The sequence below is a fragment of the Panthera tigris genome, chromosome D2 (genome assembly GCF_018350195.1).
Source record: "Panthera tigris isolate Pti1 chromosome D2, P.tigris_Pti1_mat1.1, whole genome shotgun sequence".
NCBI lineage: Eukaryota > Metazoa > Chordata > Mammalia > Carnivora > Felidae > Panthera > Panthera tigris.
In genome coordinates, this window is record NC_056670.1 from 3,515,367 (window position 1) to 3,538,537 (window position 23,171).

General features: G+C 37.6%; 1 protein-coding gene across 1 annotated transcript in view; it reads left to right on the plus strand.

The window, feature by feature from the left end:
* The window catches only part of PCDH15 (protocadherin related 15), an 833,394-nt gene that overhangs the window by 651,625 nt on the left and 158,598 nt on the right, over positions 1-23,171 (plus strand). The window contains 2 exon segments of the mRNA XM_042960326.1: positions 17,461-17,601; positions 19,529-19,641. Coding sequence (XP_042816260.1) covers positions 17,461-17,601; positions 19,529-19,641 — 254 coding nt within the window.

Here is a 23,171-nt window from a genome sequence, read left to right on the forward strand (position 1 = left end):
ATCCTCGTCAGCACCTGTTGTTTCTTGTGTTGTTGATTTTAGCCATTCTGACAGGTTATCAGACTCCGTGCTGATCCTTGACCCACCAACCATCTTTGGCCTACCCAGCATTCATCACTGAGTTTCCCCATCATTGCTGCAAAGCAGATCCCTTAAACTAGCCTGGTCACCATTGGGCTGCACCAGCACCAACCAGAAATAAAGGCTTAATTCCGTGAAAAATCTCAGAAGATAAATATTATACTGCGCAATTTTCAAAAATAGTATAATTGGTTTTTCTTTTTATTATTTTACGTTGGTGCCATAAGTACAGAATAAATATTTTTTGGATGAGCTTGTTAAGCAATTTCCACTTGGTTTCTATCATAAACATTTACTGATTAGAAGATACCATTCAGGGCTCCATGTATAAGTATCTATGGAGACACGTGTGGATATATAATGGTCTCCTTTCCAAACTAGGAGCTGAAGTCTTTGAGGACGGGAATCAAACCTTAAATCCAGTTTGCATTCCTGTGTCCAACTCAATGCTTGAAACTTAGTGGTCTGTTAGGAAACGTTTGTTAAATAATTGAATAAATGAAAAAATTCACAGTTATTTCTGTGTTCTTCAGAACCGACAATGTGTGACAGGTATTCAGGAAATGAGTTATTTGTGATCTTGGGGACCCGTGTGCATAGCCACAAGCCCCAGTCTGGCCGTCTGAGGGCTGTGAGGTTAAGGCGGGTGCCGTGTGCAATGCCAGGCACCACTTCTATACTGGGCATTGCTACAACTCAGAGGTAATCATTTTCACCTCGAGAGGCTGGCCACCTCTTCTTCAAGCCACCATATGTCTTCTGAATGAAGTAAGAACCACCGTTTTCACCTAGAAAATAGCAACAACAAAATCCTTTGAGGTTTCAGATGGAGAAACCGGGTAAGGTCTTAGAGCCAGAGAGAGCATTGCTGCTGAATATCGTATAAGAATTATAAAATGCATATTGTGCAGAAGTAGAGTGCTCTAGAGGGAAGGTTGCTTTTTGTTTTTTGTTTTTTCCCACTGAATTAAAGCTGTTAGGGCTTTATTTTCTGCCGTGTTTTTGTGACAGCTTTGGCATTATGTAGTTCACCAGAGATATGAGTAGGGAATGACTGATCATTTTGGATATTAAAAATTGCTAACCTTTTCTTTGTGCTCACCAGAGACTTCTCACTCCAGACTTTGACAAAACAAAACTGCAAGTGTAATTTCCATTTGCATATTTTATTCTTTCCGAAGCTGCAAGCCAGACCCTGGGACACAGGGGTTCTCTTTGCAGGCAGGGCGAGTGCCTGACGGAGTAATGTCCCTTGCGAGCATGTGGACGCAGAAAAGTTGGCATAAATAAATGAAGTTTACATTATTACTATTTCCAAGAAAGCGTGAGGAGCCCACAGAGGATTTTTTTTTCCTCATTGTGATAGTACTCTTTCCACTTCATGCATTTCAGGAATTTATTAGATTCCTTTTTAAAGTAAAGTAGTGATTGGGAACGTGTTCAATATTAGCAACTGTGACCAACTTTCTTATTTGCTTATACTGGTGTGAGAATTACTGAGATGTCGAAGACTTCTTTTTCCGAATTTGGATATTCACTTGGGAAATAAATATGCTCCATAAGAGAAATCTTGGAAGTTCTCAATAGTAATTGGCTTTAAAAATCAGTTGAGTGTTCTCACTATGTTTTTTTTTGGTCAGAAATAATTTTGGTGCGCCTGGGTGGCTCAGTCAGTTAAGCATCCGACTTCAGCTCAGGTCATGAACTTACGGTTTGTGAGTTCGAGCCTCATGTCGACCTCTGTGCTGACATTGCAGAGCCTGCTTGGGATTCTCTCTCTCCCTCTCTCTCACTGCCCCCATCCCCCGTGCTCGCTTGCTCTCCCTCTCTCTCAAAATACATAAATAAGCTTAAAAAAAAGAAAGAATTTTTTAAAGGGCCAATAATTGCAAGTGTAGGGTAATTTTTCCCTCTGCTGAGATTTTGAGAGTTTTCCTGGCCATTCAGAGTTCAGACACCCTGCCTGGGGAACTATTTTTAAAGTGTTTTCACAGGTGGCTTTAACATCCTTCCCAATCATTCAAGTGCCGTTGGTCTCTAGAGAGTAAAAAAAGATGGCCGGGTTTTCTTTTCTGCGATGCATACTTTGTGTTTTATTGAATTGACAAGATGTCACCAAATAATGCCAAGTAATGGTGGTTATCTTCTCAAACTGTTTACTCCTTGGGTCTCACAGTAGAACCAAAGTAACACTTACCTCTATCCATGATTGCCCTGTGGGCAAAAGTTAAAACCATTCAAGGCTAGGAGTTTGAGATTATATTTTTGCCTCTCCGTATAACACGGTGTTCAGTATTATTTTCCATTGATGTCTCTACAGATCTGTTTTTCCTCACTCACCACATCCTGGCTTATGTTGTTATGTTATACTGACTTAGATTATTGCCAGCATTTTAAATTAGCAAAGACTCTGTCAAAGCTCAGTGCCTACCAACCACATTGGCTGACCCTCGAGCATGTGGGGGAGTGCACACAGCTCACTGGTTTTTTCCCTTCACATCAAAGCTGTCAGGGAATAGTTATCAAAAGCTGTTTTTGCAAAGCATGTCAGCTTGTGAAAATTGAGATGATGTAGCCTCAACCTGTGTCTCTCTGGTCTCGAATACTTAATTAGAAAGAAAACACACAGAGAGACAGTTGGGACTTGATCTCTAAAATGACAATGAGCTATAATTAGATTTGAGAGTGTAAATGAGTACAAAAGGGAAGGTTTTATGAGAAAGTTTATACATGATTAATGTCTGGAAAAGGCTTATCTAATGTTTTAAGAATCTGTGTCATTTTCTTTCTGTGGCTTATTGATTCCTTTCAAGAACAATTACGTTGTTAGCATTACTTGAGATCGATATTAGATTTAACTGTTTCAGATGTAAATATTGCTCTTCTAATTAAAACCTGCCATCTTTCTAGGACTAAAGGGGCATTTTTCTTTTGTTGTAAATGGCAGCATCTGTGAAGCTTAGGGGGTGTTTTGGCCTTTAAATATGTGTCACCCAGTGATACAGCATTGTTTACACCATTTTTCTTTTATGAGAATAAACCTCATGGGGTCAGGATCCCAGCATGCATCAGCAAGAGGTTTCCAAGGGAATTGACTGAAATATAGCAGGGCTTCTACGGCATTCCTATAGGCCTCCGTCGTGGCTTAAATCATGTGTTTTATTGTAAAGTTCTGGCCAGCGGAAATGGGAAGAGATCCTCTGGAAGAGTATCTTGGCTTCACATGATCTGGGTTTGTGATGTTGACACCCTCAAAGCTAAGCCACACACTGGCATGGAGTCTCTACAGTATCTCTTTGAGTTCCTGATTTCAATTCTTCTGGGTGTGCACCTATAAATAGGATCGCAGCGTCGTAAGGTAGTTCTCTTTTTAATTTTTTGAGGGACCACCATACTGTTTTCCGTAGTGGCTGCACTGGTTTACGATCCTACCAATAACGTACGAGGGTTCACATTAGCTCTCTGGTGACATTTGTTCTCTATTGGATTGTTTTGATAGTAGCGATCCTAACATGTGTGAGGTGATGTCTCATTGTGGTTTTGATTGGCATTTCCATAACGATGAGTGATGTTGAGCATCTTGTCATGTGTCTGTGAATGTCTTCTTTGGAGACATCTGTATGTCTTCTTTGGAGAAATCTTTATTCAAGTTCCTTGCCCATTTTTTTTAACCAGATTATTTATTTGGTTGTCATTGTTGTTCTAGAGACCTGCCGTACAACATTGAACTTATAGTCATCACTACTGTATTGTACACTTAAAAATATTTTTAAAAAGTAGATCTCATATTAAGTGTTCTTACCACAATATAAGTAAATAAGTAAGTAAAGAAAGAAAGAAAGAAAGAAAGAAAGTAAGTACTGGGACGCCTGGGTGGCTCAGTCCTTTAAGCATCCAAATCTTGATTTTGGCTCAGGTCATGATTTCACAGTTCATGAAATCAAGCCCCACATTGGGCTCTGCTCTGACCATGAAGCTTCCTTGGGATCCTTTCTCTCTCCCTCTCTCTCCGTCCCTCCTCCACTTGCTCTCTCCCAAAATAAATAAATAGCATTAAAAAAAACAGTACTTATGTGGTACCTGAGTGGCTCAGTTCATTAACTGTCTGACTCTTGCATTCAGTTCAGGTCATGATCTCACTATTTGTGAGACTATTTGTGTGACTCGGAGCCCCGAGTCAGGGTCTGTGCTGACAGCATGGAGCCTGCTGGGGGCGGGGGGGTGGGGGGGAGGGAGGTGTCCTCTGCCCCTCCCCCACTCATGTGCACACTCTCTCTCTGTCAAAATAAATAAACAAATTTTTAAAAAGAATAACAAAATGGTACTTACTCTGTTGGATTGGTATGAGGATTATATGATAGCATTTGTGGGGAACAGTTGGTGCCATACAGTGAATATTCAGCAAATATTATCTGCCATTGTTGTTGTCTTTCCCTGGTCTTTTTCAGCCTTTGCATCTCTGATACTTGCCTTCTGTATTTACTGTTTATATTCTGCTACCTTCTCTCATTTCTTTTCACCTGCACTCCGGGAAAGCCTGTAAAGGTCACAGGTCGGGTCAACCGAGCATGGGTCGGGGGATGCGTAAGGTACGGGGCAGCGGAGAAGGAGCGGGCCTCTGTGACAACTTCTTCCCAGCCTGATCTCTTCTGGGGGTCTTTTTGCAGAGCATGTGCCTGAGGTGAGCCCTCTGAACTCAGGGTTCTGTTTGAGCAGGCCACTCTTCCGGGCGCATGCGATGGCGTGTCTGGCTTTAAACCTGGCTCTCCCAGCATGATAATGGAGGGCCCTCACCCCCGTTCTCTCCCCTGCTCCAAGAAGACTTGCCACAGAGTCAGAGAATCCCAAAGCATTCAGGGGAACCTCAGGATCAGGAATTTCAGCCACACGGGGGACTAGCACTTCAGAGAGATTCCCATACAGCCGTGGTCATTATTAAGTGTGATGTATCTTCAGAACTTCTAGCACAGCAGGATTTTATGAGCACACAGCACCGAGAATGAAATGTGAGAACATAATACTCAGTGAAAGTAGTAAGAAAAAGAAAATAATGCCATTATATAAAGGCTTTTTTTAACAAAAAGCAAAACCGCACACAGTATGCAACAATTAGGTCTTCCCCCAAAAATGCTGCAGAGTAAACAGTACCAAATTGTTACTAATTCATTATATCAAAGATTTATATTCTTACTCGTAGATCTCCAACGCAGCTAGGGGTTGGCCGACCTTGCTCTCCGGCTGAAGGTTGGCCTCAAATCTGTCCCACGTGAGTCTTCTTTCAGGGATCTTTGCCGAAGCTAGCCTGCCCTGTTCACAGTGACGATGAAACCACAAGGGAATTTGCCCAACTGACATGGCCACAGGTCAGGCCACTGGCTGTGTGTCTGTCTTGCGTCCATTGACCAAAGCAAGTCCCACAGCCCAACCCAGAATCAATGGGCCTGGAAGTGGAGGAAAAAGGAGTGGATATTTACTGAACAATAGTACGATGTACCACAACTGTTCAGTTAAGGTTCTCTTTAAATTCATTAAAGTGGTTGAGGAAGATTGTAGTAGTAAGGTATGAGGATAAAAGATGTAAAGAAATGCTAAGTGGAGGCACCTGGGTGGTTTAGTCGGTTGAGCATCTGACTCTTTGTTTGGGCTCAGGTCACGATCCCACAGGTTCTTAAGATGGAGCCCCATGTCAGGCTCTGTGCTGACCGTGCAGAGCCTGCTTGGGATTCTTTCTCTCTTTTTCTCAAAATAAATAAATATTAAACAAAAAAAAAAATGAGAAGCAAATATGCCTATTGATCCACTGATGGCAATGTTTCATAAACTGTGGATTATATTTAACTTAAATCTCTATCCTTATGTTCCAAATGAAATAGAAATTCTTTAATATTTATTACACGTGTGTATCCATTGTTAATTAAGAGTACTGCGTTAGGTATTAAAGATTAAAACGGTCATGTTTCCTAGCCTAAGAATTTCAAATTCAGAGAGTTAGAAATCAAGTAAATAGAAATGACAGACCATAAATCTCTGAAAAGTAAATCCTTATAGTGCTATGAAATTAGAAGGGAGCCTGATTTTGTATGGAAAGCCAAGGAAGTTTCTGGAAAAAGTGGCTGAAAGTTGAAGTCTGGAAGAGAAAGAGGCATTTCCACTGGAAGGTGACGTGACAGAATTAGGCCCTAAAGTCAGAGGGAGAAAAATAATGATCAAAAACCAAAAGAAAATACTTTTGTCAGGAGTCTGGAGCAGTAAACCCAAGTCAGACTCTGTGGGTTCGGCTAGACCATGAAGACAGTGCCAAGATTTCTTGCCTCATCCTAAGAAAAGTAGGATTTTCAAACAGAGGGGACAGGATCACTAGTTATTAGCTCCCGTTCAGATTCGTCCCTACTTTTAAGTTCCTTTGTTTTTATGAGTTGGCTTCTGTGAGGAAAGCTGAATGTGTGCCGTTTTATAAATTTTAAAATGTATCTGAGTGAAAACATTTGACAAGGAATGTGTTATTTATTTGATGTCTGTAGGGGATTGAGTTATGTTTACCTTTGAAAAACATGTTTTCCCGAAGATTCAGAGGTAAATAACTACTGCTCAGTGTCTTCAGTAGTTATGTTAATGCCGCATCCGTAGAAACTGAACTGTGTGCACCACCTGACCTCTATCAGGTCATGACATCTGGCACAAGGAAGTTGGCTGTGCAAGTGTGGACTCACTATGTCGTCAACATGTTGCAGTCACTACAGGTGTGAAAGGGAGGCGAGGGGAGAAGGAGGGAAAAACCACACTTGGAGAGTTTCCCAGGGTCTTTCAAGGATACCTTAGCGTTCGGTCAGATCCACTAAAAAAACCATTATGATTGCCAAACATGACCCAAACCCCTTTACAGTAGTCCCTAATGCCAAATCACACTTGGGAGGTTTTGAGAATTATACCATTACAAAATACATCATATTAGATGCTTTCAAAGATATGGGGAAAAAGAAGTTTGGAAACCACATCAGGGGGAAGAATCTTGGTATACTTGAAAACAAATTACTTCATGTTTGTGTGTGATGGTAATAACAGGTTTAGTATTCCCTGATTTAATGTGATTCCCATTATTACGAAGAAAATTATGTGGGTCTGAATAAGTAATTTCTTGATAATTATGTATATAAGAAAAATTACTGAATCAGGATATCCCCTGGTATTAAGAACTTAATTATTTTGGCCCGTTATAGTCTCATTGAAATTCCCTATGTTTGCAACTTTGGGACATCTTTCATACAGACCTGCAGTTACCTTCTGTAGTAATTAATTATATTTTTATCATCATTAAGTGAAAACATATTGTGTTTAATGCTCACTATAAGAATGTAAGTCATAAGTAAAAATGAACTGAGTAATAAAGAAGGTAATTGAAATCTCAGGGTTCTATTTTCTTGAGATAAATTTACATTTACTCTGCCACATTAGTTAGACCCACTCTGTCATATATAAATGTTTTTTGATGTAAAAAAATCTAATGTCAACACCATCATGACAGGATTTTTTTTTGGTGGGGGGGCTGTCATGTTCCCATCATCTAGGGAAAAAATGCCCGGTTCAGGTTGTCACTGTGTCACCATATTGCTCTGTATGTGCTGAATAAATGGCTATGCCAGTAGTAGCTCATACTAATATTTACTGAGCCTTTCACAGTCAAATTTAGTAGATACAAGGACATCACAAAGCGGAAATGCCTTTCACATTTTGGAATCCCCACTCGATTTAAATAAGTCACATACTACCTCAAATCATATTTGGAAAGGAGCCTAGTACATGAACAAACAAATCAATTAATTCATTTGTTAATAGATGTCATTAAGTCATGTCCTTCCTGAGGGCAATTAGGGTTGGCACACAGCCGAGTCCTTCAAAGCTATTGACGAATGTCACTAGGGGTTGGCATCTGTGTTTAACCAGGAAAAATGATACTGTACTGCCCTTACTTGACTTCTTTCAACCTCATTTCCATGTAAGAATAACAAGACCATTTCGCTGGCTTGGTGTTTGGGTTTAATGAAGAATGAAAGCGCTTAGCCAATGTCAGGCACAGAGATGTTAGTTGATGTTTCGTTCTCCTCGTCCTTGCTTTCAGGCAGATGGGAAAGATGGCGAACTTCACCTCTGGTTTGGTACAGTGCTGACATAGTCATCATTTGTACACCTGAGGATGTCAGTGCCTGGACTTGTAAAGTAATTCTGCTGTCATCTGTGTCATTGGCCAATTTGAGAGGAAAATTTTCACGAAAACACGTGCTAACTGGGTCTCTCCACCCCCCCACCCCAAATAAATATGTACATACTTCAAGAAAGTTTTTTTTTTAACCGAAAATTAGCAAGGTCTTTTGTTTAAATTGATATCTTTAATTTATGTCACTTCATAATGATACATGTCTACTTTTATCCCCTTGAGTGGAAGATAAAGTATCCACAATCTTGACACACACCTTACATTTTAGCTTGTCACTTTCGTACCCAAACAATGCACCAGATCAGACTTGACCAGTAACACAGTCACTACGATCTATGTAGCAGGGGACGTGTTCAAGGCACATCTTGATGTGTAAATGCCTGCGCAGTGAGGTGAAATTCACTTAACAAATTATTTTTGACTTCTTAATGGAAAGGCAAAAAATCATCTGCTCAAGTGGAACTCACCCTCAAGGGACAGAGATATGTGCAAACCCATAGTCTAGTAAATATGTAACATAATTCAGACAAGGGTACATAGTCTAAAAAAACAGAGAGTAAGGATTGACAAATAGAGAGGAAGGGTTGACTCAAGGGGCTTATGAAAGGGTGTGGGTGGAGGATGGGCCATCTGAAACTTGGATGTTGGGAGGAACCACTCACACAGGAGTGATGTAGCAGAGTGAACAACAGAAGAATGTGGAGGTAGGTGCGACCTCGGTGTTGTATGAGGTCGATCTTGTCGAATTACTTTTGATGGTCATCAGGAAGGTAGGGATATGAGATGAACTCCATCTCCTCCACTCAGTTCTCCTTCTAATACCCTCAGGACTCAGCTGTGTCTACTCAGTAGACGTGTTGAATGAGTGAATCCCACGTATAATGAATTCATCCCTTTGCTATAAACATGAGCAAGGTGATAGGTATTAGGGAATAGATAATTTATAAAATTTTCAATTGCTGATATTTTATATAATTTTTAAATTTAAATTGACATCAGTTTTAATTTCAGTGGTCTGTGTGGTGTCAACTCGAAGTTTTCATCACCCATTGAATGATTAAGCTCCCACTAATATCAGGGTTCTTTTTTTGAACATTTTGTTTAGGGAAATATATCGCTCTAAAGGAGGATGTGTCACTTACTTGAAAATTCAGGGAAAAAATATCTCAAATCCTTGTGGTGAATGGAAGTGACATTAAGAGGGGTTGCTATACCAGCACCTCATTAGTCTTTCAAAATCACGGTTGTCTGAAGTCATGCATGCTCCAATAGACAGACGAGGTCAGCTGGATTTATAGAAATTGCTGTCACAGTAAGTGAGGAGGCTTCAAAAATGCTGACTGTTATGCTTCACACATGTCCTCAGTTTCCATAAAATTTTAACAAGGGACTCATTGTATTTACCCTTCAAAAGACTCCAAGAGTCATAATGATAAGAAACTCTATTTTTGCCCCACTTCCTGCTGAAAAGAGAATCTTTGCAAACAATTTTACCACTTTCCTATTAAATTAATGTTTGTCTTGGCTAATTTATTTCATTTGTTTTGATAATGCCTGTTTGTGGTGGATCGGTTAATAGATCAAAATTCCCAAATTGCTTAGTCTTCTTTTTTTTTAATGTTTTTAACATTTATTCATTTTTGAGAGACGGAGACAGATCACGAGCAGGAGAGGGGCAGAGAGAGAGAAGGAGACACAGAATCTGAAGCAGGCTCCAGGCTCTGAGCTTTCAGCACAGAGTCCGACGCGGGGCTTGAACTCACGAACTGTGAGATCGTGACCTGAGGCAAAGTCGAACGCTTAACGTACATATCATGAGATTACCCATGAAATTTCCATAAATCATGTTGGATCAAAGTTTACCTTATAGTCCCCTATTTGAAATTCTACATTGCCTGAAATGTCAAAATACATTTTACCTCATGATATTAAAATATCTGTTCTAAGGAAGAGATATTATAGTTTAGTGAGTTAACTAAAGGACAAAACTAAATGGTTTCCACTATGTGGATATCTAAAGTATTCGTCTTCTTTGGTGGTGACCTAAAACCATATATAATTTGGTTTTTTGTTTTAATTTTGAACCCAGAGTTTGAATACATTTCTAAACAACTATGATAAGTAAGGGCGTGAAGACAGAAAGACAAGAAAATAATTCCTCAGATGATACAAACGCAATTAGAACTATCCTAACAAAAGGAGGCTGGGGGTAAAATATTGGTCTTCATAAATGAAGGAGAGACTCTGCTCCATCTCACAGAGGCCAAAATGAGCTTGGCTTTTGGCAAATGTTTTGCTGAGGAAGAGCCTTTCTAACTGTCTCAGTCCTCAAATGCCACCTTGGGTCTTAACAGCATGTATGAGCTAACTTTGGCCAAAATCTTTTAAAATTTATCTGAATGCTATGGTTCAGTGGTGGTAGTGTCTAAAGATGGCTGGGGGGCCTGGGTGGCTCAGTTGGTTAAGTGTCCGACTGTGGCTCAGGTCATGATCTCACGGCTCTTGGGATTGAGCCCCGCATCAGGCTCTGTGCTGACAGCTCAGAGCCTGGAGCCTGCTTCGATTCTGTGTCTCTCTCCCTCTCTGCCCCTGACCCATTCACACTCTGTGTCTCTTTCTCTATCAAAAATAAATAAACATTGAAAATATTTTTTAAAAGAATAAATAAAGACAGGGAACTAAGTGGTAGCCCCCAAGGTTTCTTTGGTTCTAAGCAAAGACCGATCAATTTGTTTTATCAGAGTGCAGGGCCAAGAAGTCATTTGCTTATCATTTATAAATTAAACTGTAGCCTAGTTTTAATGTAGTATGATGTTTAAGAAAATAATTTTTGCGAACTACTTGTAGTGTTAGTGACTTTATTATAATTTGAAAATGTTATAGAAAAAGAATCTATTGCCATAGTCATAAAATTTTAAATATTTACTTTTTTATAAAAAGATAGATCTTCCTTCTATGGATGGTCCAAAAAACTCTCTTAATAAACATACAAATGCATATACAGAGAGATATAGTATAATATACATACTAGCTTATCCTGAAGTAGAGTGATAAATATTTTCATCTCAGTTTTAAGTATTTTTTACAGGTTGGCTTACCAAACATTTGGCTTGGTTTACTTGGTTTACTTAAAAAAAGAATTGTATTCAATGTATTCAACTGGGAGAAATATCAACATATTGGGAATACATGAGTGTAAACCAAAGTCCCTCAATTTCTGGCACAATTTAAATTTTTAAAACATTGTAAATTAATATTTATCTAAATTGCCAAATATTTGGGTTTTTAATGTTAATATTTAAATTTATATTTACCTAAATGATATATTAATGTGTACATAATGTACTTATTAAAATATATAACTTATTAAAAAAAAGAAAATATATATATATAATAACTTATAAAGTCAATGGACTATTTCATTGTATTTTTAAAAATACAGTTGAGTGAATTTAGAATACTCTGATCATATCTATTAAATTGTAATGGAATCAGTACTGAAGGATTTTAAAAAATAAGAGTGATAAATATTAAGTAATAAAGCTTATAATAGTCCTTTTTTTTAGCGTGGTTGAATATGTGGATTTTATGATGACATTGTTTTCCAGGTTAATTTTACTTTTAATGACTTTTAATGACTTTTAATTTTATTATTAATTTTACTTTTTATGACTTCTTGAGAAACATGCCATTGACCTGATTCATGTCATAAATGGCCCAGGGACAGTGTTAGGCATGTTGAGGCTGTCCCCAAAGCCAATTGCCTTTTCCTATCATATAGCCTGATTATTTAAGTATAAAGCAACACTTTTTTAAAGATTTTGGAAAGAAAAAAAAAAAAGGAGAAAGGGAGGAAAGAAAGGGAAGAAAGGAAGAAAATAGAGAAAAAGTATGTTGGTGGGAGAAAAGAGGGAGCAGGGAGGGAAAGAAAATGAAAAGCCTTTTGAATATATTCAAAGGAAAAATCCAAATAATTTTAGGTATTTAGTTATTGTTGCATGTGATATCAAATAAAATGTGGTGCCTTGATACAATGTGATAGAGGGAAAAATTAAAATGTCTCTGGTGGGCTGATGATGCCATAGGAAAGCCACATTCTGTTTATGTGTGGTAAAATCATAGAACAAAAAGTTCATTGACATAGCTAACATATAACATTTATTTTCATATACATACAAATTTATTTGTAATGATTCTCTAGGAAGGGCCTGGTGTTCTGGATAGCAAAATAGTTTAGGCATGTGAGAGACAGCATTCCATAAAACCAGAACTTTTTCTCTTTTTATTTGATCAGTTAAAGCTGTACTTCAGGATGGACCATGAATGTGCCGGCTTTCGTCAAGAGCGTGTGTGGTGTATAATGAACATACTTAAAGCTTCTTGGTCACTAATCCTGTGATTGCCCTCAGAATTTTGGTTATACTACGGACAGAATGGGTGCCGAATCTAACAGAAACCCTGAAATTTCATTGCTGAAACAGTTTGTGCTGTCATCTTGCTCTTTCTTCATTCATTCCTCACGGGATATGTGTTCCGGAACTTCCCTGGGTGGAGCCCTAAGGCAGGATTTACAAGGGCTTCTAATTCTAGAGCATTTTTCCCAAGTAACTTTGCTCAATTGTATCGCTATTCATTTTCATGTCAAAGTGTTCCTGTCGGATAGCATAGATGAATGTTAAGTTGGGTTAATGTGTAAGAACCTATGTTTTAGTATGAGCTGTGTTTCATCTGAGTAATAACACTGCAATGTACTATCTGAGGAAATTCTGGAAACTAGATAACTCTTAAAGACTTGATTTTCTTTTTGTAAAATATGGTTACCACTCATGCCAACTCCTGAATTTCTTGTAAGCATAAACATGAGAATGCATGAAATGAACATTCTCTGATAATGTAGTAAAGTGCACAAATGAACAGCTGACAACTCCTGTCATTATCATTATTTTTTTTTTTTAATTTGAGTATATTTGACACACAATGTCCTATTAGTTTCAGATGTACAGCATAGTAGTTAAACAACTCAAGACAGGGGCACCTGGGTGGCTCAGTCAGTTAAGCGTCCAATTTCGGCTCAGGTCATGATCTCACGGTCCGTGAGTTCGAGCCCCGTGTCGGGCTCTGTGCTGACAGCTCAGAGCCCGGAGCCTGCTTTGGATTCTGTGTCTCCCTGTGTCTCTGACCCTCCCCCCATTCATGCTCTGTCTTTCTCTGTCTCAAAAATAAATAAACATTAAAAAAATTTTTTTAATAAATAAATAAATAAATAAAAATAAACAACTCAAGACATTATCTGTGCTTACAAGTGTACTTACTCTTTGTCACCGCACATCACTATCACAGTACCATTGGCCGTATTCCCTGTGCTGTGCCATTCATCCCTGTGACTTATTTATTCTATAATAGAAGCTTGTACCTCCCTGTCCCCTTCACCCATTTTTCCTACCTCCCCTCTGGCAACCATCTATTTATTCTCTGTGTTTATGGGTCTGATTCTGCTTTTTGTTTGTTTATTCATCTGTTTTGTTTTTGAGATTCCACATGTCAGTGAATCATATGGTGTTTGTCTTTCTTATTCTGACTTATTTCACTTAGGTTCAGCCATGTTGTCACAGATGGCAAGATCTCATCCTCTGCTATGGATGAACACTATTCCAGGATACATATGTAGCATGTATATAAATACAAATACAAATATAAATATAATACAAATATAAATATAAAGCATACATATATTCTACCAATTGATGGGCACTTGAACTGCATCCATATCTTAGCTATTGTAAATAATGCTTCAGTAAACATAGGGGTGTGTATATCTTTTTGAATTAGTGTTTTTGTATTCTTTGGTAATTCCAGTAGTGGAATTACTGGATCATAGGGTAATTTTACTTTTAATTTTTTTAATGTTTATTTATTTATTTTGAGAGGGGGGTGCAGAGAAGGACAGAGAAAGAGAGAATCCTAAGCAGGCTCTGAGCTGCGTGCCCAGAGCCCAATGTGGAGCTCTGTCCCTCGAACTCTGAGATGGTGACTTGAGCCTAAACCAAGACTTGGACACTTAATCGATGGAGTCACCCGGGCACCCCTGTAATTCTCTTTTCAATTATTTGAGGAACCTCCATACTGTCTTCTTGAGGGGCTCTACCAGTTCCATTCCCACCAACAGTATACGAGGGTCCCTTTTTCTCCATATTCTCACCAACACTTTTTGTTTCTTGTGTTTTTTGTTTTATTCTGACATGTGAGAGGTGATACCTCATTGTAGTTTTTATTTGCACTTCTGTGCTGATGAGTGATGTTGAACATATTTTCATGTGTCTTTTGTCCATCTGTGTGTCTTTGGAAAGTGTTTTTTCATGTCTTCTGCATATTTTTAGCTGGATTATTTGGTTTTTTGGCCTTAAGGTGTTTAACTTCTTTATATATTTTGGATACTAACCCTTTATCAGTTATGTATTTGCAGATGTCTTCTCCCATTCATTAGGTTATCTTTGAATTTTGTTGATTGTTTGCTTTGCTGTGCAGAGATTTTTATTTTGATATAGTCCCAGTAGTTCATTTTTGCTTTTGTTTCCCTTGCCTGAGGAGACATAGTTGGAAAAATGTTGCTGTAATGAATGTCAGAGAAATTAACTACCTGTGTTCTCGTCTAGGATTTTTATGGTTTCAGGTTTCACATTTAAGTCTTTAATATATTTTGAATGTATTTTTATGAAGGGCATAAGAAAGAAGTCTGGTTTCATTCATTTTCATGTTGTTTCTAGTTTTCCCAATATAATTTGTTGAAAACACTGTCTTTTCCCATTGCATACTCTTGCCTCCTTTGTTTAAGTTTAACTGATCATATAATTATGGGTTTATTTCGGGTTCTGTTTGGTTCCATTCATCTGTTTGTCTGTTTTTGTGGCAGTACGGTCATGCTTTAATTACTTTATGTAGTATATTTTGAAAGCTGGGATTGTACTACCTCCAGTTTTGTTTTTCTTTTTCAAGATAATTTTGGCTCTTTGGGGTCTTTTCTGGTTCTATACAAATTTTATGATTGTTTGTTCTAGTTCTGTGAAAATATTCGTGGTATTTACATAGAGATTACATGGAATTTTTTGATTGTTGGGTAGTATGGACCTTTTAACAATGTTTTATTTTCCCAATCCTTGAGCATAGAATACCTTTCCATTTATTTGTGTTTTCTTCAGTTTCTTTCATTGGTATTTTATAGATTTTGAAATAAGGTCTTTCACTTCTTCGGTTAAGTTTATTCCTAGGTATTTTATGACTTTTGGTGCAATTGTAAATAGGATTGTTTTCTTAATCTCTTTTTATGCTACTTCATTATTAATATATAAAAATGCAATGGATTTCTGAATATTGGTTTTGTATCCTGAGATCTTACTGAATTAATTTATCAGTTCTAGTAGTTTCTTTTTGTTGTTGTTGTTTTTTGTTTTGTTTGTTTTTGCTAGACTCTTTAGGATTCCATATATAGTATCATGTTGTCTGCAAATAATGGAAGTTTTACTTCTTCCTTACCAATTTGGATAACTCTTATTTCTTTTTCTTGTCTGATTGCCGTAGCTAGGATATCTAGTACTATGTTGAATAAAAGTGGTGAGAGTGAGCATCCTTGTCTTGTTCCTGACCTTAGTAGGGGAAAAACTCTCGGTTTATAGTTTACATTTTTATATCTCAGAGATGGTTTATATTTATATATTTTAAGATAATTCAAATAGAATAGAAGGAGAAGGTCAATTAAGGGTCCACTGCAGGAAACAAATTGATAGAGAAGACGAAAATGACCTATATTAAGCATGCTTTCATTGAGCTATTGGCAGGACTTGAGGGCAGTTCAGTTGTGGAGTCTGAAAGAATGAGAAGGGTCAATGCCTTCCCTAGGCTTTCAGAGAGACCAACTTGGTAAAAGGGTGGGGCCATTGACCTAGAGTGGATTACGTATATGTCTGGGAGAGGAAATCAATATGCTGGTTTGGGATATGTTGAGTTAAAAATAGAACATCTAAGTTGACTATTATATATATTACTTGGGAGTTTAAAGAATGAGCATAGCCAGAATTTAACTTTGGGAGTTATTAACAAATAGAAGTTGTTTAAAGGACTGGAAGAGATTGTAGAGTCTAAAAATAGAGGTAGAGAAGGTAGACATGCCCGTGACTGAAGCTTGGGAATGTTTTCATCCTAGGAATTTAGTGGTTCACATAGCATCTGTTTGGGTTTGAGGTCAAATCTACCACATGCCAGCTCTGTGTTCAAATTGTTTACTTCACCTCAAGGGCTGGCTTAAGCACTGAAAAGATTATACTGACACACCAGTGTCACTTACTATAATTCAAAAAAAGACCAACCTAAACCCTAATGTAAGTGAGGATGTCCAACAATCTTGACTATTTTTATTACAGTCTAAAAGTTTTATCAAATCTTAATTTATTTTTCTAAAAATTATTTAACTATCCCGACTTATCTTGGTCTATAACTGGGACAAGTCAGCATCCTTTAACTCCCCATAAGCCTCAAGTTCATTAACTGAAAATTTAAAAAAATGGGTGGTAGAATATATATGTGTCATCTTTACTATGCTTCTTGCAATAGTAACCATTCAACAAAGGTTAGGCATCATTATTTTACTATTATTACTATCACCATCATTAGTAATGATATCCTAAAGGATTGTTAGTTACGAGGATTAATTTATCTATGACAAAACCTAGGTGTTAAACAGCACAGAGCAGATGGTACTTTCTGTCTCCTCCCCGTCCGTACCTATCCTTCCACTTTACAAGTCTTCCAGATCTTCTGCATTTCATCATGCTCTGAGTGTCAGAGTTCAGAAAAGCACAATGAAAGAACATAATTTAGAATTGTCTTAGAAGTTAAACTGTTAAGCACACATGGTGTTTCGGTCGGGTGAGATTCCTACAATTAAAGGAAAGCGGAAGAGAAGACGCTCAAGGCAGCCAGTAGTTTATTGTTTCACATAAATCGTTTTCAGTAACAGGTGGAGAGGCTGTGGCATTTCACACGTGGAAGTGTGATGGTTTAATATGATCTTTTGCTTCTAAAACGCCATGCATTTTATAGATCAGTTTTTCATATCGATACTCTTTGTTTTCATTTTGTGAAGAGTAAATTCATAATATATAATTTCATTCTAGGGATTACCTGCAAGTCGTGTGAGGTACAGAGTAGATGATGTCCAGTTTCCTTATCCTGCTAGTATTTTTGACGTAGAAGAAGATTCTGGAAGAGTAATAACTCGAGTCAATCTTAATGAAGAACCTACGACAATTTTTAAGGTCAGTGCAGTGTTTCCCTTACATGGTCTGTTTGATATTTAACTTCTGAGAGTTCAGTTTAACAGATGGCTGTACAAAATAATTTAAATTACAAAATAATATATTTTTTAACCACATAGATATTTAGAGAATCAGATAAGCAAAAGAAAAAAGAACACTTGATATTTCACATCTTGGAGATAACTAGAATTTACCATTTTAATATCTATCCTTATGATGACACTCCATGCAAATGCAAGTGCACACATAACGTGTTTTCAAATAATACGATCAAATAAAGGACACCTGGGTGGCTTAACCTCAGTCTGTTAAGCATCTGACTTTTGGTTTCTGCTCAGGTCACGATCTCATAGTTCATGGGATCAAGAATTGCATTGGGCTCTGGGCTGACAGCTCAGAGCCTGCTTGGGATTCTCTCTCTCTCCCTCTCTCGGCCACTCCCCCACCTTGCTCACACATGCACACACCCTCTCTCTCAAAATAAGTAAATAAACTTAACAAAATGAATAAATAAATAAAATAACATGATCCTATTATTCATACTGCTTTTTTAACTTCATAATATATTGCCCATGCCAATAAATACTGGTAGTGGTATTATTTTAATAGTTATATGATGTTCTATTGTATGAATCCACTATTATTATTTTGTCTAATACTTTGTTGTTGGATAATTAGGCTGTTTCTAATTTTTTGTCATGATAAAATTTGCTGTTGTGAACCTCTTTGTGCAATAACTTTTGCTGCTGACCCAATTTCTTTCCCTTAAGTACCGAGACGCAGAATTGTTGGGTCAAGTTTACGTACCCATGATAAGTTATACTTCCAGAAAATTTGAAATAGTGCTACCCTTCACTATTACCATAAATAATCTATTTTATTAAATGAGCATTTCCCTTTTCTGTAATTACTTAGAATACTTTTTTCATTGTTAATAAAGCTTCTGACCCTGCAATGAGGAAATGCCCTCATCGGTTAACCTTGTGGGTGTCATGGGTACCATGCCTCACATAATCCTACCACTGTTGGGAGAAATTGTTCCATTTGTAAAATATTAACCCAAGGCTAAATCACGGGCTGCAGGATGATCCTTAGTTATGGCTTCATGGTCTAGGTTGAACTGGTTTAGATTAGTAGCTGTAGCTTCCAAAATTATACACATTCTGGACAAACACATAGTTTTAAAAATATTTAACATTTCTTAAATAGAAGAATTATTCTTGACATAATATATGTTATCAAAAAATCAATTATAAATTATAGTAATAAATATTATATAGTTGTTCCATCTTGAAATGAAAGCGTTTCTGCATTTTGCATCATTGGAACTGTTTCTACTATGCAGTGTGGACTTGGTTGTCTATATTTTTAAGAGAGTGTATATCTAAGGGTATTAAACTGGAAAGATTTCCAGTTTTATCCTCCAGAGTGAAGTATTTCTGCCCTATAATCTTGCAGACAATTAATTCCCTGGAAAAATGAATTTCTTTTTTTAAGCAAGCTAATTAGCTTTTTGCTATCGATGTGACTGAATTTAACACTTTTTAAATAAGTGTTGGTGCTTATAATGGCACATGTTTTACTGTAGGCAGCAGTGGGGTTGTGTAAGAGAAATCAGTTTAATCATTGGAGAGATGTCGCATTGTCTACCTGTTTTTACTGGTAGTGTTTTATCATAGAGTTAGTAACTCCGCTTCTTTGAGTTTTCTTGTCTAGGAAATGAACATAAAACATCTACATGGTGGGACTGGTGTAAAGATTAAGTGAGAATATATGTAACATATCCTAGTACAGTGGTTGTGACCTGGCAGACAGTGAGGACATGATCACTGCGCCTCCTCTGGGGCCAGGCAGTCCAAAGATTAAAATGATGCCTTCTTTTCTTCTCGTTAATAATCTTTAACATGAATTTTTATTACTTTTTAAGTTGGTGGTCGTCGCTTTTGATGATGGTGAGCCTGTGATGTCCAGCAGTGCCACGGTGAAGATTCTGGTCTTACATCCTGGAGAAATCCCACGCTTCACACAAGAGGAATATAGGTATTGATTTCCATCAGTTTTTGTGATATGTAAAGTTTTTTTGTTCTGCTTCGTTATGGCCTCTCAAAACTGCTGCGATAAGAATTGATCAATGAATGGTCCTTCCCATTCTAGTTTAAGTTTTTCTAAATTAACATAATATTACCCTTATTTTAAAAGTTGATATTTAGTTGACATGACGGTTTAGTCTATAAAAATACCAGCTTTCGTAATGCTTTGATGAATAATGGATGCTTTAAAAATAATTAACACAGTCCTTGAAAAATACATTATATTTTGGGGTTTAAACTGCAACTATTTAATGATCTCCATGGCGAGAAGTAGGCATTTAGTTTCATGTTATTGCCAGAGACATAATTTGACATCTGTCTGAAATGATATTTCTCACATAACCAGTGAAAGAGAGAGGGAGAGAATGTATGTGTGTGTTTATGTGTATAATACATATTGCATATTATAATATAGAATTAGCATATATACTGTCTTAAGTCAGGATGCCATAATAAAATGCCACAGAAAGAAGGGCTCAAACAAATTTATTTCTCACTGTTCTAGAGGCTGATGGTCAAACTCTGGTGAGAGCTCTCTTCCTGGCTCACATAGAGGAAAGTGAGAGAAAGCAAGCTAATCTCTGGTATTCGTAAGGGTGCTAATCCCAAGATTAGGGCCCCACCCTCTTGTTTCTAAAGGGCTTACCTTCAAATACTATGCCATTGAGGGTTAAGGCTTTTTAGGAGGAGAGTCCACAGTATGTGTGGATGGATGGCTAGATAGATAGATTAAGATAGATAGAAAGATAGATAGATAGATAGATACATAGATATTCTTAGGAAGTGAAGAATTGAAAAAAATAATAAAACTAAATTTACTAGATTTTATGTTTGCACATTACTGTAAGATTTATAATGCTTTCCTGACAATAGAGTACAACTTTCTTTCATGATACAGTTTAGTAGTTTGCTCTATTTAGAGACAAAGTTAACATTACATAATGATGCTAATTAGGACTCAAGAAGAAGGAAGACTTCATATAATAGAATACTTTATCAGTTTCTAAAATTTGTATTATTATTGCTTTGATTTATTACTTTCATAATTTCTAAGAACTACGTGAGAATTGTGAGTTAGAGCAAGGGCTGAGATACTGGAAGGCAGATGACACGTCTGGGAACATTTACCATGCTGGCCAAGTAGTGTTTTGCTTTATAAAAAGTTGCCTTTGCAATATTCAAGCAATAAATTAAAGTATATAATTTTACCAGAAAACTCTACATAACATATATGTAAATCACTGAGATGGAAAATATATTTAAAACTTGGGGCTCCTAGGTGGCTCAGTCGGTTAAGCATCTGACTTCAGCTCAGGTCATGACCTCACAGTTTGTGGGTTTGAGCCCCACGTCGGGCTCTGTGTTGTCAGCTCATAGCCTGGAGCCTGCTTCGGATGCCGTGTCTCCCTCTCTCTCTGCCCCTCCCCCAATTATGCACACACGCACGCACTCTCTCAAAAATAAATAACCATTAAAACTATTTTTTAAAAAAACTGTATTTAAACTGTTAAGCATTCTTGGTCAGTCTGTTTGAAACACCATTTTCTTCCTTATGTCCATCCTTACCAATTCCCCTTTTCTTTTGTTGTCATGGTAACCTGTGAACTCCAGTTCTTTGCCAAGGTGCATGTGGTTTTCTGCTTCTAGAGCCCTTCCTTGAACGTGTTTATTGTGGTCATGTCAAGAACCCAAATGAATGTGAACTCACTTGCGTTTCTCCCCAACTTACCTAGATTCAACGTTCATAAAAAATGTACTTACTATTTGGGATGGGTCCAAAAATCCTTCAGAGTTTCAGCCGAGCAAAATCCCAACCTGTGTTCTCCCAAAGTTCTCCTCCCATCTAGTCCATCCTTGGAACCCCAAAGAAGGCCGGAGTGATGATGCCTAATGCTGTCCTTTCGAATAGGCTCTGTAAATGGATCCCCCTTCTCTGGGTTTTCCTCTGCTGCTCATTCCTCTTAATAGCAGTATGCCTCCAGACTTCGGGAGCACATTGCTTGTTAACTCTGTTAGCCAAACATTGGGGCATGAATGTCAAGGTCGTAGGTCTCATCAGGGCATTGTTCATTTAGCTTTCTTTTTTTAAGTACCCTTATTCATGCCACTTTTTAAGAATAAAAATGTTTTGTTCAGTGAATAATTTACCATTCCTTACCTTCTTGGCATACAACTACTAACTGCAAATAGATTCTATTAATAAAGTTGTTAACTTAGAGAAGAAAAAACCCACCAATTACTTGGTGCTAAAACTAAGAGGAGTGACATGAGCTTACAGGGAAGAATTTTTGCCCTTTCTGAAGAACATTTCTAACATTTGCAAATAGTGCCCTTGACTGTCCCAATTCGTGAGTTCCTCTGACACAAAAGGGAGGTTTGGTAATCTTGTTGTATCCTACAGTTTATGAAGAAAGTCCTAAGAATCGATGTAATTGCCATAATGGATTCAGTAGGACTAGGGCACTGAATGGGATTGTTTTCTTTTTTTTATCGGACACTTAGAAACCTTGGATAAGAAAAAAGTTGTATCAACCATTGGCAGAAGACACTACGTTTTGAATAAGACCAATAATTGAATTTAAATGTTTAAGTAACTTTGCATATGAGTTAAAATGTAGAATGAACTATTAAAAAAAAAAAAAAAAAGACCTAGGGCTGATCTTCATCAGTTCTCTCTCTGTGCTCTTGATTGCAAGTATATAGTGAGTCTGGATCCCTCCCAGTCTTTCCTTCTTCCTCCTGGGCACACAGCTAGACTCCACTTCCCTGCCTAGCTTGCTAAATTGAGCTGTAGGACTGAGTTCTGGCAAATAAAATGTGGAAAAGTATGGTCTGCACTGTTTCCTGGCCTTACTTAACCTTTTCCCCACATGGACAGTGAAATGGAGAAAACACCCGGAGACGCTTGGGAGCCATGTGTTGACAACTTTGAAATATAACAAGAAAGGAGCCTAGGCCTTTGAGTCACAGATAGGAAGAGGAATACTGAACTAGGAATGACATATGTTTACATATATTACATATGACTTTTTTTCGAAATCATTTATAGCCTTGGCCAGAAGCACATAACTCCCAGAGATGCTAAACAATGTTATTAGACCTTTACTATCGGTATGATCCCTTGTGTTGGAATTGAATGGTGGAAGAGTATTTCACTTTGGCATAAAGATTATTTTGAACTAAAATCACTTAAAAAGTACCAGCTGCAGGAAGGACATTCTAATCTCCCTTTTACCTCCTAAACACAGGACCTATAAACTCTGATGTGAAGGATGCCCTCCCTGTACCAGCAGGAAAAATGTTCTTTAATGAGGAGTCAAAGCCAAGAGAGCTGATACAGACAGGACTTGTTAGAATAATTCACATCGCCCTCCGGGCTCCTTCTAGAGTTTAATTTTCCGCAATGACCTCCCCCTGTTCATCCTAATACAAAAGTATGTTGGCGTTGCCATTTCTCTGGATCTTCATTGCCTCATGAGG